The 20,092-nt window shown below is 37.7% G+C and overlaps 1 protein-coding gene across 6 annotated transcripts in view; it reads right to left on the bottom strand.

The window, feature by feature from the left end:
• UTRN (utrophin) overlaps positions 1-20,092 on the bottom strand; it is a 369,401-nt gene that overhangs the window by 97,003 nt on the left and 252,306 nt on the right. For all 6 annotated transcript variants that reach the window (XM_061378712.1, XM_061378711.1, XM_061378710.1 and 3 more), the window contains one exon: positions 17,738-17,894. In XM_061378712.1, coding sequence (XP_061234696.1) covers positions 17,738-17,894 — 157 coding nt within the window. The remainder of the gene's footprint in view (positions 1-17,737; positions 17,895-20,092) is intronic.

The following is a 20,092-nucleotide window of genomic DNA, read 5'->3' on the forward strand; positions in this document are numbered from 1 at the left end:
ATAAACCAAAGTCAACCAAATAAAAAAACGGTATATGCAGAAGATTCCAACAGTTTCCTCATTACTCCATCTTCAAAGCAGGAAAATTTGTTGTCTTTCATTATTTTCAGGTTTGGGTTTTTTTTTTTCAGTTATAAAAACAACCTTGTAATGTCTGTGAACTGCACCAATTTATTTTTTTTTATTAAAATGTTGTCCTAAAGGAAAAACAAGGTTCGCCAACCACGATGCGTTAGATATATATGCCAAAAGAAATAATGAGAGACCTTCTGCCATTTTATGTGGAACATGTGAAAACCAAGTATCATTCTTACTGGTACAAAGAATTTGTTTAATATTGCAGCATATACAAACTGAAGGCATCTTACTATATAGGAGGAAATAAAAGCAAGTTGATAGTATCTGTGGAATCAGCATGAAAATGAACTGTCAGTAATTTTTAGGACAATTCTCCATTTCTGTATACGGAATAAGAATAAAATTCACTATCTCCGCAAGTCCAGAACCTTTCCTGGGGAGAACCCAGCTTCAAATTCTTGAAAACAGAATCTCTAAGGATCCTGTAATCCAACATAAGCATTGAGGGCATTCATGTACACCTCTGATTGCCAGAAGGTGGGAAGAGAAGTAACTCTCTCTACTTGTCCCATTTTCTTTTGCCTGTTTTCCCAACTTCTGCTACTGGCTCTTGTTAGAAACAGGACAACAGCTTATATGAAACATAAGGATAAACCAGAACCTTTATACCAAGATGTACAAGAACTGGTGTCCATACAAAGGATAGTGACATTAAGAAATCATCAAAGATGCAAGGCCAATTCAAACTGTCTGGCAATAACCCCACAAACAACCCCATGGGAAAACATCATTGCACAATGCCAAATAAAGCACTGCAGTGAGTCTATTTCAAAGGCACTTGATTATAGCCTCTAAAAATCAACCTTTAGGACAAGGCAATATATCGTCAAAATAAGGATCCTTCCGTTTCAGATGAAAGTGTTTTGTAAAGCGTCTACAGAACAGAAGTTACATTTCTTCCACAATCTTCATCAAAGTTTTACCTTCTTTGAAGAAGCAAAAGAAATCTGTGTCCCCAGTGCTAACTCTAATTAGCCTCAAACTGTGAAACTGTGAAGAACATAGCATATAACAGTATAGCTTTGGACAAATTTTACTACTCAGTTACGTAAACCTCAGCAAATGAGGTTATACAGCAAACACTGTCAGTGCCAAATTCACATCTCTTCTTTATGGGCAGCTACTGGTATAACTTCTGATTTTTACATAAGAAAATGCTCACAAGAAAAGGTGGGGGAGGTTAAAGAACAAAAAAAACCCTAGTAATTTTCTCTGCATCCTAACATGCAATGCCTCCAGCCTGACAGAAGGCACACAAAACAGCTGTTGCACATTAAATGCATAATTATGTAATTTAGCAAGAGCACTCAAATATTCTATAAACATTAGTAACCACATACCTGCAGTGTATTTCCCTGCACTATGCAATAGTAACTATCTCCCTGTTCAGCATAAGAGAGAGAAAACCCATCTTTGTTTGCCAGCAACAGACAGACTTGGATTTGCTTAGCCTTTATTATTACTAAGCACTGATGAATTATCAGCATTAATAGGCCACAAGATTCTTGCTTCAAACTGATATAAAATCATTAACAAGTTGGGTACTATATTGTTGTTTAGAGCAGTTAAACTCTGGTCACCTTTTGCTTATTTTGGGTGATTAACATTTCCTCTGCATTTCTTCAAACAACCATCAACGGGACAAGTCTAGTGTTTGGTCTCACAAGCTACTTTACTATAAATTGGTGCCTACCACATCACTACAGAGGTCTTGAGAAAGATTTTCAGTAATTGCAGTTCAAACTCAAGACACTCAAGAGCAACTTTACAGTATGTAGCACTACGAATATTTGTTCAATATATGAATATGGGCATTCGTGAGCGTGCCCACAGCTTTCATATGCGAGAGGATTCCTGTAATGTCAGCCTCCTTAGTGCAAGGGTACTTCAGGGTCCTCACTGACAAACTGCTATCATTGAACAAAATGGGTTGTACTACACGACATCACCTGTGAATTATAAATAATCAGAAAAGTGAGATCCCTGCAAAAAGACTCAGAGGAGTATTGCCTGTCTGATAGTTGTGTAAGGGCAAGAATATTCCCCCCCCCGCACGAGGAAGCACAGGCACCAGAGACTGGCTGAATACCAAAGCAGCAAAATGCTAGAGATCAGTTGCAATTTGAGACTACCTCTAGTGCTCCTCTTCTGGTTTTTGGGCTCAGTTGTGTATGTATCCATGTACACAGACATAAGAAGGGGCTGAAAATCATTTCAGAATCCTGTCAAAGCTAATTACAACTCAGTCTGTTTTTTCTTCAGAAGCAAATGACCTAGAAAAACATCTGAATAATCACTAAACAGTCAACAATCTGTCCTCTACTTATGGATTCTCCCTATGCAGCAGAGGAGAGCTATATGGGCTCAGAACAAAGGTCCTGTGTCACCAGGACCAGCCACAGAAGTTATGTCAATCAAATGATGCTCAAAGTAGGAGGAAAAAGGGCTCAAAATTATCAGACCTCAACCCAGAATCCCCCCCCGGCCCCCAATCAGATTTGCACTATGTCTTGGTTATTTTCCATCACCAAGGTCTACCTCTCCCCCCCCCCCCCCCCTTGTCTCTTTTTCTCTACACTTTTCTGCTATGGCTTCTCATTTTTAAAACTCTCTAAACTGACTGTCTTTGTAAATAAAGCTTATATCATATAGCTGGTTACTGTAACAGATTATACTGGATCTCTGCTTTTGGTCACTTCTTCAACATTTCCTTTCTCTGGATCGTGTGCTAGTATTTCCAACAGCTGCTCAGAAGGGAAAAGATATTGTAAAACCATTGCAAAAAAAGAAGCAGTGTTTGAGATGGGAAATATTCTACTCCAGACAATTCTCCAAGTGTATTTGGAGGAAGGAATACCTTAAGGGCAACAAGACTGTCTACCCGTGGTTCATCACCTGCCTCAGATGGTTCTAGCTGCCATCACAAGTTACAGGAACATGAAAAAGCTGAACTTGACACCTGTCTCATGACTGTACACGGCAATGGCATTGGGGGGACGGAAAAGTAAAAGAGCAAATTCAAAAGCAAGACCCAACTGTAATATGTCACATACTCTATGGTACAGCAGCAATGCAGCAGGTATCACAATACATTGTGGTGGTTTGCATTTGTTTAGGTAGCAGTTGACTTTATCATGAATCACACTGAAAACAAACAACAAACAGAACTTCAGCTGGGAGTTTTAGCTTCTTCCTTGTCAAGCAGGAAACAACTAACATGTTGTGACGCGTTGCATGTTACAACATGCAGCAGTCTGTATTTTTTCTTAGTTCCACTTCTGTCTCCACTAATTAAACCTTGTCCAACACAACAGCTTTGCTAGGTCTTTACATTTTCAAATAAGTGATCTAACAACATCTCATAAAAAAAAAATTAAAAACAACCTGACCCAAACGAACAAACAAAACTCCAAATACCCTCAAAGAGATCCAAAAACCAAACCAAAACAGAACAGAAAACACAGCTGGACCTGTAAATTAATCTAAGATAAGTAAAAAAAAAAGACTGCTTTCAATCAACCCTACAACTCTACCAAAAAGAAATGAGGATTAAAACATTGCAAGGCATTCAGTATATATGTATTTAAAAAACACTACGTAAAACATGCTCAAGAATTGCCTTCCATTTGCAGGGTTGTGCCCCCCTGCTATCCAACTGAGTTTGTTACTTGATTTTAGCCTAATCAGGGGATTTTGTTTGTTTTGTTGGCTATTTGGGGTTTTGGGGTTGGTTTTCGTTTTTTTGAGTGGTAATGCTGTTAAATAATTCTGTAAGAGTGATAAATTGTTAACTGGGTGGAGGGGGTGCTTCGTTTTGCTTTTTGGTTTTGTGGGATTTTTGTTTGGGTTTTTTTTTGTTTGTTTTTGTTCAGTGTAGGGGTTTTCTTCCTTTTCTTCTTTTTTTTAATGCCCCACCGGACTCTATTGCAAATGTCATTATAATTTTTCTTTTTTTTTTTTGGAGGACTGAGGAGTGGTTTGCTTCTTATGAGAAATAAGTCCTTAAACATCAGTGACACTAATTCGGGGTCAATTAGTGAATGAGACTAGTATGTAAAAGCATTCTTCCATGAAGCATGGTAAAGTTAGCTCAGTTCCACAGATACGTCCCACAGAAGGCAAATGCATCAGCCAGATCACAAGACAAACTTACTTTTCACTCACTTAATTCCTTTGCTCTACTTTGTTTCTCCAGCATGAAAAACTTTTTCTAAAGCTCTGCAGGCAAAGAATTCAAGTATTTTGCACATAATATACCCAGCATCTACTAAACAATTTATTTTCCTTAATATTTAAGAATTTGAAAGCATAAACAATTTCTCAGAAGAAAAAAATGCATACAATCGAATTTTTGTTTTTAGTCCTCAGTACTTAGAAACTGCCACAGCAAGGTTATCTAGTAAAAGTATGGTGAGAAACAGAAACAATAAGCAAAACACTGAAGGTCTGAACAGTAACACTGAGAACCAAAACAGGGACTGTCTTAAAACCAAGAGCTAGGTGCTAGTAGGAATAACAAAGACTATTCTGACATACATGTAACAGTATTTCCCAGAAATGTAAATATCAACCCAAAGCCATTAAAAAAACAAAAATGAAAATGCAAATTCAGTACAGCAAGACACATACACTCTGGTGTCTTATCCCAGAACCCTTCAATCAAAAGTGTACACCATAAATACAGACTTTAAAAACAGTAAAGGAATTCAACTTTAGTGCATTAATATTTTATTTAGTCATGGAGTGCTCTAGCTGCAGTGCTTGTAACTCAGGAAATAAGTCATTGCTTTCTTAGAAATCTCTTCACATTCATCTACAAGCATAATCAAAATGGGGTAAGCGAGTTTAGTTGGTGAATCTGTACCGTTTCTTAGACCACACACATCATCTTAGTGACCAAGCGTTTTCCAGGATAGCATTAAGCAATGTGATTCACATCTGCCTTGTGTTTGTTCTTTTGTTTTCTCTGCAGTGAGAAAAGTACCTTTGTTTTTACATACCGTGTAGTTTTGTTTGTTTGACATATATTGTTTTACTACCAGCCACTACTTCAAGTAAGTTTACTCCAGAATTTTAGATTACTATTAAGATAAATAACTTTCTCTTCTTCCAGTGCTGCTGCACCACCACCATACAAAGCATAAGCAGGAAGACATCAGTGAAAAAAGGGTTTCAGTAATTGCAGCTAAGCAACCATGCTCACTAGATAAGAATCTCTTAGCAGCCAGAAATGTCAGAAGGCATTATCAGCATGCTCATACAGAAGAGTACAAGATCATCAGAAAATCATCCCAAATGAGGCTGACCTATTGAAAATGAGTAATTTCAACCAAGCATGACTACCTTGTAGCTTCAGACTCTGGTGAATTTCTCCCTGCCTGTACACATCATCTCCTTCCTGCTCAGCCTTGTCTGCTGCATCTGAGCTCTGGACCTCCTCCGAGCATCACAAATACAACATGACAGCAAAAAATGCTTGAACATCACTGATGTTAGAAAAGATGCTACATAGTAAGTTCTGATACTACCTGCATGTAGACATTAAGTACCACTGCCAAATGAACTGATCTTTGCAGAATGACAACACAAAATTAAGTATTGATACAAAAGTAATAGGTTAAGATGTGCTAACTAACAGACAGATGTCATACCTTTGAAAGACACCAGGAATTAAGCTATGGGAACACATGCCAAAATACACAAATATCTCGATTATGTATCTTCCCATCTAGAATTCCAGTAGAAGAAAAAGCACACTGCTCAACTAAACCAACCTGGACCCAAACACCAGCTTAAGCTCACTTAGCAAATACATTGTGAGCATATCCATTATTCCAAGAGCAGGTGCCCGTATGGGCAATTTTATCACTATATGCAATTATCCTGAGCTTTTTTTATTTTCCCTCTCCTCCCTCACTTTTTATTAACTCCAGCCTTTCTTATAATTTGTAAATACAGATTTATATTTGCCAACAAGAAGCACAGTTTCAACACATTCCATTTTCTGCCACTCAAGACTGGAAAACAAAACAAATCCAAGCACACTGCAAACCAAAACAAAAAACACCCAACAAATCCTGCATGTTTTTGCACTTTTCCCTCTAGCAACCTATGCAGCCCACAGAGTAGCCTCCTTCAGCTTTTGTTCTCTTCCAAGAGTCCAGAAGACCATTACCAGGCTTTATAATGCAAATGAAACAAACAAAATTAAAATAGTATTTTCTGTCAGCTTCACAAGAGTAGATTAGCTCCAGGCACTTTAGATAAGTAACAGCTACTTTTCTTTTTTTCCTCAACCTTGAAATCATGAGTAGTTTGGAGCTAAATACTCTATCAAAAGCATAACAGACTGAGATTTTGAAATACTGAAACAGAACTCTCCAATCCTTATGATGAATATACATCCCATTCTCTCTGTATTTAGTTAGAAAAATATGTAGATTTCTACATATGTTAAAAGTGCTGTGGAAAATAAATCAACCAATCAACCATGTTCTATATAAAAAAGGCAAGTACTGCCTGTCTTAATGAATCAATCCTAGAATCCTTCTAAATCCTTGCAACTAAAATAAACACATACCATCCCAAGTTCCCATCTTTATTCATTTTTCATTCAATTTTATTCATTTTCATACCAAAACCTGCCAGGTTTACTACACACCTAGCTCTAGAAAAACTGCAATAAATGCGGAAAATACTATTTCTCAGGTACATATGTAGGTTACAACTGTTCAGTACTAGTTTTTACTCCCAGTTTAGAGGTTTTGAGTCACTACTACAGCAGATGGGAAAAAAAGAGAAAAGGGTTAATCAGAGTCTACTTTTTAGTCAGAGGCTTGGAACTTGTTTCTGTATCAGGCAGTAAGGCTGCTGAAAGTGTCCATACCCAGCATCATGGCACACACTAACCACATCACTGATGTAAGCACAAAGCATTTTGCACAGTATCGCTCTGCTTCAGAAATCTAGATGGAAAATCATGCATAGAGAAAGCACAGGGCACAACTGTCAGATGCCATCAATAATTATCTAAAAATTACACCCTACCACCCCCTGGCATTTATTTGATGATAAAAATATATTCACACGAGTCTTTCCCCTTCTTTCAGAGCATCAAAATGTTATATTTTTAACATTTTATTCAGTTGGAGGGTTTCTGCCCTGTGTTGAATTTGATCCCTTTAAGGTAATGAATGCTTACACAAAGTTCTAACCTATCTCATGTGAGGGAGGTTCATCACTCAGAAAGGAGATGGAACCACAAAAGACAAAATGCACAAATTGCTATTAGTTTAACATAAATAGACAATTTAAAAAAAAGGTAAAAAAATGCTTCATATAAGGTTGATTCCAAGGTGAATGAAGACAGACTACAAAACAAGAGGGATGGTGATTTTTAGTACACGACCTGAAGCAATATCTAAATTATAAAAAAAGGAAATGCATTTGTTTCAGTTGTTTCTTTAAAAATCTCATTTACTATTCTCTCTTCTATTACTGCCAATTCTAAATTCTTGCTGACCTGTTTCACTGACTTAATGAAAAATATACTATTAAAAGTTATGATTTGATTCAATCACTGAAGTCTCTGTTGGTACTGAAAATTTTAATTTACACCCAAGTGAATCATACATTTACAACAGTATGCATTTTTTAATGACTGTTTATACAATCATAAGCATAGCCCTTTCATTAATCAAGAGATTTTACTTTACATTTTAGAAATTCTTCAAGCATGAAAGTTGCAAAGCAGCTGCTTCAAGGGAAGGAAGTTTTCTGTGTTTTCTTTTAATTTATTGTATTACTTATATTAAGACTTTATGACTAGAAAATACATAGTAATATAGCAGGAATGTAGAAAATTCCAAATTTAAGCGAAAGTTAAATGAATGTATCAGAATATCTACTTAATGATTTATGGGTTTAGTTTACTACTCTTTCTAAAGCTTATAAACACTTGTTTGCAAAAACAAAATTGGCAACAACAGTGATATGAAACTAACTGGAAAATATTGTTTTATTGTGTTATACCATCAAACATTGGCATGCATATTTTTTCTCTTCATTTATACATTCATTTAACAAGAAAGGTTTAGAAGATTAAAATTATGGTGTAAAATAAATTATTAGCATCAGCAGCTATTAAGCTTTTTTGAGAAATCTTTAAATTGTTCTCTCTTGGTACAGGCCATGCCTGTACATTTAAACAACAGCCCCCATGAGGCTGTTGGAGTTAGGTTAGGAGTTCAACAGAACTATGCAGCTTCCTTTATGTCCCTGAAATGTGTCCTGCAGAGAAACAGGGTATAGGGGTACCCAAACAACAACAGTCTATCATTAGCACAATCACATGTCAACGACAGTACCCTGTCTCTGATAATCACAAAACAGTTAAGACTGATCCCATTCACTGCAGAACCAGAAGAGGCTGCTCATGTCACAGAAGTTACTGCACACGTATTCTCTATTTGGCAGAGTGGGTTATAACACTTCACAGCCAGCTAATATACAGCACTTGTAATTACGTCAGAAAACAGTTGCTTCACTACCAACCCTGACATAATGTTACGTCATCATTAAACAAGATAGAAAGGACCTTCAAGCAAACTCTGGTTTTGTACAGGATGCTTTTAAATGCCCTCACGCATTCCAAGGGAGACAGTTATAAGATGAGCAGCCATGCATGTAAAATAGCATGTTAGTAATAAATGGGTGATGGTGAGCACAACACTGCACACCTTCCAGAAAGAGATGCCTAAAAAAACACTTCAAAACCAAGACACAAAACAAAACAAAAAACCAAACAAACAAACCCAAGAAACATTCACCTTGCACAAGCAAATACTTTCTATCTAATTACATCATACTCAACAGGAATCAGTAAACTGTTGATTAAAACAAAATGATCTCAGTAGCTCTGTGAAGAACAACTTCAGATACTGCAGGCCAATCAGGCACAGCACTATAGAGAGGAATTGTACCTGCACGTTATTACTGAGCACCCTGAGTCTTCTGATATGGACAATCACTGATGATACTTTAAGTGACACTAGAAAAGGAGTCACCCTTACTGGCCTGAAAAAATGAGGATTCAAGTTCCAAACCAGACTGAAATTAAAAACCTGTTAGTCTTTTTCCCATAACAACTAACTGGTTTGATAAATCTACGTAGTGCATAAGGCCCTCTAGAATTTCAAAGTGTAGGAGTGGGAACCCTAAACCCAGCATGAAACCTTACTGGAGCGCAGCACTGCACTTTGCAGGAAGCATGTGTTAGCACAAACATTAACAGTTTTCCTAGAAAGAAAGTTCCAAATCTTTAAGCACCATTTTAGGTTTTGACATAATTTGGCTGCTAAAGGTGGAAGACCAGAACTTCAGAAAACAAAACTACTTCTAGTAACATTTCCACAGCAGTTTCCCAGCCCCTCAGACTAACCACTGCAGATGAGAGAAACTCACTGCAACCCAGGTCAGAAGATGGAGTTGTACGGTAACTTGCAAGGAACACCTAACAACTGAGGTTCAGAGTTCTTGTGAACACCCAAAACAACCCCTGCAAAGTTATTCTGCCCATTAAACAAAACCCCACTCTCTAAGAAAGCACCAGAACAAAAATGGGAAAACTTGCAAAAATGTGGAAAAAAAGCAAAATCCCCTAGTTTATACATGCATGTCGAAGCCTATCCTTTAATCTGAAGAATCTGCATGAAAACAGGAATGGGCAGCTGCCATGGTAACACTATTCTTCCAATTTATTGCTGATGTTCCTAGGGCGGATTACTGGCTGTAATAACAAGGGATTGAGGATCCAATAGTTGAGGAGTTAACTGGAATAAATATTCTCCTCCCCTAAAGAGTCTGCTTGCAGCAGCAGCAAAAAGCAGGATCTAGATGAAGATATCCTTAACAGAAAATGAACTCTTCACCAGTCCAATCTGCAACTGCTGACAAAGTTTTAGAAGCGTTTTAAAGTGGCAGCATCCTCTCTCTTAGTGTATATTTAAGAACATCATAAACTAATGCTCCCATTTAATTTTCTTCAAAACAATGCAGAGGACTCTGCCCTTTGAGAACACACAGTGAAAGAGGATAAAACCCTCTAACACTTGCACAAAATACATACAGAAATGTGTCAGTTATGTAAAGAGCTTTTTAAAAGATTCAAAGTATTCCCTGCAAGCTCCATTCCATGTCCTGAACAGCAAGTGAGCAGTTTTGCTAAATAGAAGTATGTTTCTTCTTCCTGGTCCAATTTATTGAAACAAATGACAGTGAAATCACAAACACCCAAGAATATTCTGTGATTATACAGAAAGCATCTCCAACTAGTGTCAGAACGAGAAAGGTATGAGCAGGGCAAATAGTTCTCAGCATTACCTTAGACAGGCTATAAAAGCTTCTGGTGGAAAAGAAAGAAAGAAAAAAAAGTGGGGGGGAGGAATAAGGCAATGGTCACTGTATTCTTGTGGCTCTCTGGTGGTCCTCTGCAGTTTGGAAAAGCAGATTCACTGCTGCTGCACCACTGTTTTTTTTCCCAGCTCTCTGCCTTTGGAAAAACAGACCTCAACACAAAAATATTTGCATTCAGAGAAATCGCCTATCTCATTTCCTTGTACCAGCCCATTTGTGTGACCCTGTGTGGGAGCATATCCATTGATGTCCTTAGGTTTCAGGTGATACCCTGCATTTTTTAGTACAATTGAAACCATCTGATCTTGAAAAAGCGTACACAAGACTGAAAACCCTCAACATTTTCCTGGGCAGTTACAGCTTAGAAAAAAAGCCTTGGGAGTTTTGCTGCCAGGTCTCTGAAATAATTTGCTCTATACACAGCTGGAACAAAATAACAACAAAAAAAAAGCCAATAAAATGTTGAGCATCATCAGAAAGTATAAGATACAGAGCAATTGTTTTACTACAGCTTAAAACATGGATGGAACTTCATTCTATATATCCATGCTATTGCTACTGCAGATTCCAGTCACTATACCTTCATAATGATACAGTGGAGTCAGAAGAACACAGAGAGATGAACAGCAGAGGTAGTTAAGGGAATATAGTAGCTGTCTGATGGGTAGAGATTAAAAATGGGCTACCAATATGCATGTGCTCCAACCCCTTCACTGGCTATGCACATGGCTCACTCTTGAAGGTCAGGCCACAGTCAGTTATGGTCCTTCATCTCAAGACAGAGGAGTAGCAACAGATGGTCTGGTATACCCTGGTGCCTCAAGGTATTCTGAGATTTCATTAGCAGTACATGGGCTACCACTAATAATGATGGAAGCTGAGTGGTCTTTTGGGACATGAGCCAAGCAATACCAGAGAAAGAGGCACTAGATTCATCGCAGGCTTTTAAGGAACAGAGAGAAATGCTGTTAACTGTGCTGTTTCTGCAGCATTACCGTGACTTCTCTCACACACCTTTCCCTCCACAGAAATGTCAGAACATCCTCTTAGATATTTGAGGATAATGACTATCCTTTGAGAAAAACATAGGCTTTATTCAGTGGTTTGAAAAAGATCCTGTGTGGTATTGAAAGTTTATATAGGACTGTTTGAATAAAACAAACGAGACACTGGATCCTCAAAAATGGACAAAATGAGAGGTACATACTGATAAATACCTATATAAAAATTACAGTATTAAAAAGACAATCCACAGAAATAGATATCTACAGTACTAAAAAACTGCTTATTAATTGTTTTTTCAACAGTAAAACAACCTGCTTTACTCTGCTTAGTGACAGAATTCTTTCATTATTCAGATTATTTATTATTTTAAGTACTGATCTATTGCAACTTTCCTGACTTACCATAAGACAACTGCTCTTCTGGGAATGAGCTGCAATACAGCCAGAAGCAACATTTTTTGTCAAAGTAAAAAATGCACTGCACTGATATCCTAATTTAACACTTCATTCTTTGCGCCATGCTTTTGTTTACACATCTTTCTTTTGGAGAAATAGCCCAGGAAAGCACAGTCGTACACACCTGAATCATTCATGTAACACAAATCAGTCTGAGTAAATCCTCAAGCAACCGCTTTAACTCAGACAGGTCCCCTTGAGAAGTCTCATTTAACTTCAGGCGTTAACTGCACTCCTCCTTTCCTGTAACAATATATTCCCACCCACAATTTCCACCTCTTCCTCCTATACTCACCTCAAAGAGCCTCAGCTAAAGCTTAATGAATTGTACTGTCCTTGTACAGTACAATTTGTTTTGTACAGTACAATCTCTCTTTTTTACCAATAATCAACATTCAGGATTCTCAAAAATGGAGAGCACTTAAAACTTCAGGAGTGCTTAAAAAGTCCTATCCATTACAAGTTTACTTAACGAGCTCTCAAACTGTTCAGTAATGCTGATTTATTAGTGGGGAGACTATTCCCCCTCATGACAGAGCATACAGACTTTGAAAACATCCTTACTTTGAAGAGGCACTTCACAGCAGTGTGGTACAGATCGTTCAAGCTCCTGCTTCAAACACCTTTGTCCATCAGATCAAGTTGCAGCTCTTCCTCTAAGCAAAAGGCTGTATTCCTCCTCTTCCAACCGCAGACTCTTTAATTCTCTGTTCTCACCCTCTCACAGTTCGCAGCTCAGTCAATATTAATGTTTCATCAACAAAGTTGACCATCTCTACACATGCTTCATGTCTTATGCGATGAGAAATTAATTATGAGATGATGAAACTAATAAAGCACTTTCTAGACTGTAACTAAGAACATAGACTAGGGCAGCACTGATACTATAATACCCATATTGTGATTCTAATAGTTAATAAATCCTAACATGGAAGCAGATTTGAATATAGAAAATACCCAAGAAAAACAAATCTAGAATAATTAAGTAGGAATTAATTTAAGAATAAACCCATTGCCTGAAGTCAGGCAGGCACACCAAAAGCATACAGAGAAAGTTAAGGCTAGAAAAATGTTTTTTCCTCACAGGCTTTTCCTGCTGGAAAAGAAAACAGTGGAATTGCAGGCACCCTGGCAGGATAACAACAAGCAGAAAGCAATTTCCAGTTGGCTATGATAACACTTTTGATAAAGTGACAATAGCTAAGTAAAACAAATAAATACTTGAGACTTTCAGCATTTGATTACTTTAACAAACCAAGCCTAAAATACAAAATACATAGACAGCAACCCCGCCAAAGACTGAAGAGTACCTGCAGATATTAATGACCTATCCATAGATATAAAATCACTAATCAAACATTCACAGGTCCTTGGCCAATTCATTCTGAAGTCAAAAAAAGCTAAGTTAAGAATCTCTGTGATCCAAGATACATGCATTATTTAGCATTAGCTAGACATTTGTTCGTTTATGCAGACAGATGCGAACAGGTTTTATGTGAGTTGGTACCCATTTCTGATTAATTTGAAACATCCTGTTCTCTCCCTGAAAGCTAAACCACAGTGATTTATATAATTTAGGCAGTCTTTGTATTTTAGCAAAAGCACACTTTATAAAAGCTACAGTTAGGAACTCTTCCAGCAGAAGTGAGATACAAAGCTCTCAGTGCATCTCTGGAGAACAATGTGTCAGCATTTGAATTTCCTCCTCTTGTGCAGAGGCGTGACTCTAGGTATTTCTATACACACAAAACCAACCCCCTGATTGTTCATGTTACTTACATAGCTTTTCCTTTTTGGCAGAATAAAATATGTGCATAAAGGTTGTCTTCTATGTGTTTTTCCTGTTGGTTTCCATGAGTGGTCTGGGGATTTTTTAGGTGGAGTTTTTTTTTTTGGAGGTGGAGGGTTTTTTCATTTGGGTTTGGTCTTTTGTTTGTTTGGGGTTTTTTTATGGTTAATGCAGCCGATAAAATTTTGCATCACACACTTTAAAATCCTAAATAAGAATTTATGAGGAACACTGGGAAAGAACAGAATGAAAGGAATAACCTGAGTTGGTAAGAAGAGGCAAAGATGAGAAATTGCGATTATGGAAAAACTGAAAAGGCAGCTGCCTTCATATTTTATCTCTATAAGCTATTCCCTCTGTCAGTACCTTTGCAGAGGAGTTTTCTACACTTCAGGATTGTGAACATAGCCTTAAGTGATAGGTACGTTTCATACCAATGGCTTTTAAATTCAGGTACTTTTAAACTTCCTCTCAGCATCCTGAAGTATTTATGAACTTTTAAGTGCTCTTGGGCTGCCACCACAACCCATTCTCAAAGGCAAAGAAATTTTGAGAATAATAGGAAATTCATGCTCCCTTATTTAAGCTTCCTCTTGCCCTTCCCCCGCAAGACACAGAGTACAACTCAACACCCAGACAGCATGTGCTCATTTCTTGACTGTGCATAGCAATTAGTATGTGGTAACACTATGAACTGCTAACACTTGACGGAAGTTTGACTGAAGAACACAAAAATCAGTCCAAAATTTAGAGGTATTTACTACATTCATAAAGATTTCTGTTAATGTGGGAAACATAAGTTAAATCTGTAGCCATGATTCAGGTGACTAACAGTGCTGTGGGTAATGTTTGCTTTTAAAGTATAAGAGAATGATTGGTATTTAAAGCTAAAACAAGTTTAAAAATCGAATTGCAACCTTTTACTTCCTCCTGCCCAAACAGACCTCAGTGGTACATAAATAATGTGAGCTAACCCAAATTGTCACATTATACTGTACTTATCTAACACAGCTGAAGCCAGCACTGAGCAAGGGAGGTACTAACAGAGGGGAAGATCAACAGGATTAGCACCATTAAGCTGACGTAAACAAGTCTTTTCATGTATCCAAAGGTGGGGAAAGTGTAGGTTAATATGAAGAATTATTGTTGAATTGTTAGAGGTAAAACCAATACTAATACAAGAAGGACTGGGGACTCAGAAAAATAAAGGGCAGGAGAAAAGACTATCATGAGCGCACATCTCACAGAGCTGAGCTGCTATTTCACCACTTTACATTTTGAAGTACCAGCAAAGACAAGATCAGGTAAGCAAGCTGGAAATAAGAGCAAAAGGATCACAGAGCAGATGAGATGAAGTGAGGTACTGAATTGAAATATGAGCAAAAGGATCACAGAGAAGACAAGTTGACGTGAGGTACTGAATTGCTCAATTTGCATGAGGACAACTTCAAAGCAACACTTGGTGGTGAAACTCAAGGAAAGAGGAGAGCAGAAGCACCCTGGAGAAGCAGAGCCCTTGCTCAGGCAGGCCTGCTGATGTGGTGTTGCAGAAGTTCAACGTGGGATCATAAGAAAAGCACTTGATTAAGAGCAAATCTTACAAATAAGTTTAAATGCTTAGAAGGTTTAACATTTGAGGAAGCATGGCCAAAGGAACATTTAAAGAAGTACCAGGACAGCCAGTGATGAGAGAAGGACGAAGGACTTTCAATGGGTTTGGGGTTTTGTTTATGGATTCCTAAAACACAACTTTTTGGTTGTGTTATTCAGCAGGGAATAAACAGCTCCTGCTAAGAATCACAGAACAGTTTGGGTTGGAAAGGACCTTAAAGAACATTCAGTTCCACTCCCTCTGCCATGGGCAGGATCACCTTCCACTAGCCCAGGTTGTTCAAAGCCCTGTCCAACCTGGCCTTAAACACACGGATGGGGCATCCACGGCTTCTCTGCAGTGAAAGAGCAATGAAGTGCTGCCATGGAGAATTAAAGCAACAGACAGCTGTGGTCCAGCTCTACTCCTCTGGCAATGACTAATAAGCAACACTTCAACAGAAAGTGAAATGCAACGTGCTAATAATTCATGTTTGTTATGGCACAGTATCATCACATGGTATATTGGAAAGTCTTACCATTTGTCTTACTTTTGGTTCCTACCAAAATAACTGCTAGCAAATAAACTAGTCATCATCTAAGAAATACCCACAATTGAATATTGTGCTCTTGCTTGCACAGGTGCACAAAATACCCAAAGTGATACACAGGATTGCTTTAACTTTGTGCTGTTGCAGACCATTGATTTAGTTAGTATTAAATACTGGGCTCAGACAAATATATCCAATACTCACAGTGACACTGCAAGAATATTGCTTTTCTGGAAAACGAAAGAAGACTATCTAAAAGCTCCTGAATGCACTTAGTAACCTCAACACATAACAAAACATATTATTCTTTAAAGGCAACGACTAAACAACCCAGAAGTGCCTTCAACACTGCTGCAGTTCACAAATCAGCCATTCAGCATTATTGCTTCTAAGATTTTCTATTTCATAATAACTTACAAAAACCAATTTTTATAATTTTTTTTGAGATTTTCAAATGTGAGGCATTATCATTATTATTTGTTATTATCACGCACATACTATAATCTAGCATGAGACACAGGCAAGCCCTTAGAAACTGACCTGTAAAGATCTATCATTTCCCACTGACCTCCTTCAAAACATATCTGGATCTGTTTCAGCCTTTTATTGCTCTTTGGCACTAACAATCCATCATTTGAGCATTACAACACATTCACAGCAGATGTGCCTGAAAACGGAGCATGATGATTTAAGTGGATGATTTAACAGGAAGAGATGAACTCTCAAGAAATAAAGATCCTAGTTTATGCTAATAACTTTATTTTAAAAGACTAAATTAATAAGAAATGTATGCAGAGTTCCTTTACCTCTTATGTTTTGGAGTTAAGTCTCGAAAGTGCTGTTCATGTCAGGCTACATCTCCTGTAGTTCCTCGCAGTATTCTAAGTGAGTATTTCAGTACTCTTAAGTGTCTTCCTAAACTCAGTTTTTGCCCTCACTAAACACCACAGCAGAAAAGACATCACTGTTGTGTTGTTGAAAGGGATGTTATGAAATTAGCTATATAAAAGCTGCATTTGTTCTCTTTCCTTGTTCACACCATACAGAAGAAAAACTACAATGATAAGATGGAACCAGCCATACTAGAACATATTTATCCAATGGTAAATATGTCCTAACTTTTATGATTAACTTTTTTATGATTACTGCTCATAGCTGGTGACACAGACTCCACATTCTACATGAATGAAGATATGCTGTTGATGCAACAGATTTTGTTATTGTCAAAAAATACTTAGGCATTCATACCTTATTATGTACAGAACTGGAACAGAACTAGCAAAATCAGAGAGCTGGAATAGTGTGTTATAGATACAACAGTACAAGGCACAGGTCAGTGTTAGCTCTCAAAACTAGTTTTGAGCCATCTTTGCAGTATAAATCTGCATGGGCGTGGGGGAGTTACTATTACTGGTCAATTTAGTAACATGTAGAAAGCCCATAATTTTACTGAACTTACATCCAACATTGCTTTCACAGTTCTTGTTCAATTTTTACTTTTGTAAACCTTCCTTAACTTCACTAACAATACCCCAAAACATCAGGAAATGAAAAAAAAAAAAAAAAAAGGAAAGGAAATGATGTATTTGGACTGAACACATGTAGCAGAAATCCTGCAGATGAAATTTTATAGAATATCTCAGTTGTGTTTTAGTAAGCAAGGTGGGGAAGGGGTGGAGACCTAGAGTTTTTTTCTAGAAATTAGTAGCTAGGAAATGCTTATCATTTCTTCTGTTCTCAAATTTGCTTCATTCTATTATTCACAGTAGCCTATTTATGAAACTTAAGCAACTTACCTTGCAGTGGTCATACTGTTGCTGCAAGGTTGGAACATCCCCTCCAATGGGCATTTGCTTTTTCAGTTCTTCATCTTTAGCATTCAGCCATTTAATCAACTCTTCCAAGGATGTCAGCAACCTGTTCCATTTTTCTGCACTGGCCTCCAAGTGAGCCCTGTGAAACAACATACGAGAATCTTTAAAGCATGGCAAAACCAGCACAGCAATACAATAAATAAGTAAAATTGCTCCATTATTAAGACATGAATGTTTAAAGTGCTTAACTGCAAAGCAACTTTGCACTTTAAAAAACCCTCTGCTTCATAATATTTTGCACAGCAAATCAAAAAAGCAGAGTAAAAATGGGGGAACACAGACAAATATATACCTTATGCTATATCTTATCTAAAACCTTGAAAATTACCCATTTAGGCAACACAAAGAAATACTGTGGTTTGTTGTGACTCCACCACTGCAGTGCACCAAGTACAAGCATCATTTTGTGAGCTAAAGCACCACAAAACTGAACTCTTTTGTGCCAGGACCTTGACTCTCCAGCAGCAAAAGCAGTAAGTTCTCCCAGCAGTGATCAACAGTAAACTGTTGCTGAACGTATCAGTGACAGAACTTATTTAATACATCATCTTTAATTGATACTGAATTACTAGAGAATTAAGACAGTGAATCTGTCTTTCAGTTTAATTGGCAAAAACTCTGGATTCCACATCACTTCTTCCATAATTTAAAAATATACCTTGACTTAATTGCTTCTCCTTGCAGTGTGTACACTGCTGCAGGCAAATCTTTGACAGGGACTGACTCCCTCTCTTTTACTGCAGTCATTCTATATTATGGAATCATCTGAGAGTGGCATGTTCTTAGTTTATACCAGTAAACAACAATTTCTTTCTCCATACGTATGATGGAGTACAGCTAAATCCTTTTCAGTGTAGTAGGACACCAACTCTTTACCTTTCTGTCCTGCTATTGACAGATGAGTGAACTGAACTTTTTATTGTTTCTTACCTTTTCCCTTTCCTACTTTTCACATGTTTTTTATCCTTCTGATTCACTGTAACTCACATCATCTGGCTTCTCTTGTACTATTGTGGCATTCAAAGTGCATGTTTGGGACTCCTATGACAACAGCTGGATCGAAGGGGCTATGTGCTGAGAGGTTAATTTCAAAGCAAGCTTAGGTTTGGGTATGCTGGGATCTCCCGGTGATAGTAGGACAAACAAACCAATAAAGCAGTCAGTAGCGGGCATGGGGGAGGAGACATAAAGAAAAAAAAATAGGATCACATTTATGGAAAGGATAAACTAACTACCATCAGGAAGAGGAACCTGTTCTACTTCATTCAGGAAAGCAATCAGGTAAAGACATGAAAAAAAAAGAAAAATGAAGTACTTGCTAGAAGCAATGTTTTACTGCCTACTGTTTCATGCATCACTGTTTCTATCATCCCTTATTGCTTTCACTGATACCTTTTCTCTCAACACTGAATCCAAGCCAGCATCCTGCCCTGCAGTGAATTACAAGTGAGCTATTGCTTTTGCGGTTATATGCATACTGAGGAAGAGTGTCTGGCAGGCCTTGGTTTGCAGATCAGCAGCTCCTGAGTAACATGTGCTGTCTCAGCTCTCCTGGCCTCAGTTCTTTAATACTCACCAACCAGAACTACTTTCAAGGCAATCAACAACTCCCCATATAGACTGTATTAACTCTACAGCAAGAGAGTGCACAGCTGGTGCATTCACTATAGTTGGCCCCTGAAGACCCCAGCCACACACAGAGACATGCTCCCAAAGCACAGGGTGGTCCATGTCTAATGTTTACCTTCTCCTTTTCACAACTAGCTTGACATTCTGTTAAAAATGCCTTCAGAAATACTAAGCTGCAAAGCATTGCATATATGTTACGCTCAGGTGCTAGGTACTCAGAACCAGCCCTCCTTTCTGGAAGTAAAAACAGAGTTCTACTCCTATTAATGAAGCAGAAGAGAGTCATTTCTCAGTCAAGCCAAGGAAGGCCACATTTGAATTTAATTTTGCTGTTAGACTCACAGATTGTTAAAAATAAGCCATCTTTATGAATTTCTAGAAGCAACCACAACAGAAGTGTTCAGATATACAGCTTTCTGTATATTTGATTGTGAAATCTCTGTTAATCGTGATTTATTACTGTATCTAGCAAGTATAAACAGATCTCACCTCTAAAAACTCACGCTCTAAGGCTTCAAGTTTCTGCTCTAATTATTTAGCAGAATTCTTGTATACAAAATGAAGTTTTTAAGGGAGAAGGAACTCCTGCAACTAGTTAAAGGACAATCTAACAGTATCTCACTGTTAATTAAACATACAGTGCAATAA

This window comes from Neopsephotus bourkii, unplaced genomic scaffold (assembly GCF_033783945.1).
Source record: "Neopsephotus bourkii isolate Nb327-2 ecotype Australia unplaced genomic scaffold, CSIRO-AGI_Nbou_v1 NB_1767, whole genome shotgun sequence".
Lineage (NCBI taxonomy): Eukaryota > Metazoa > Chordata > Aves > Psittaciformes > Psittacidae > Neopsephotus > Neopsephotus bourkii.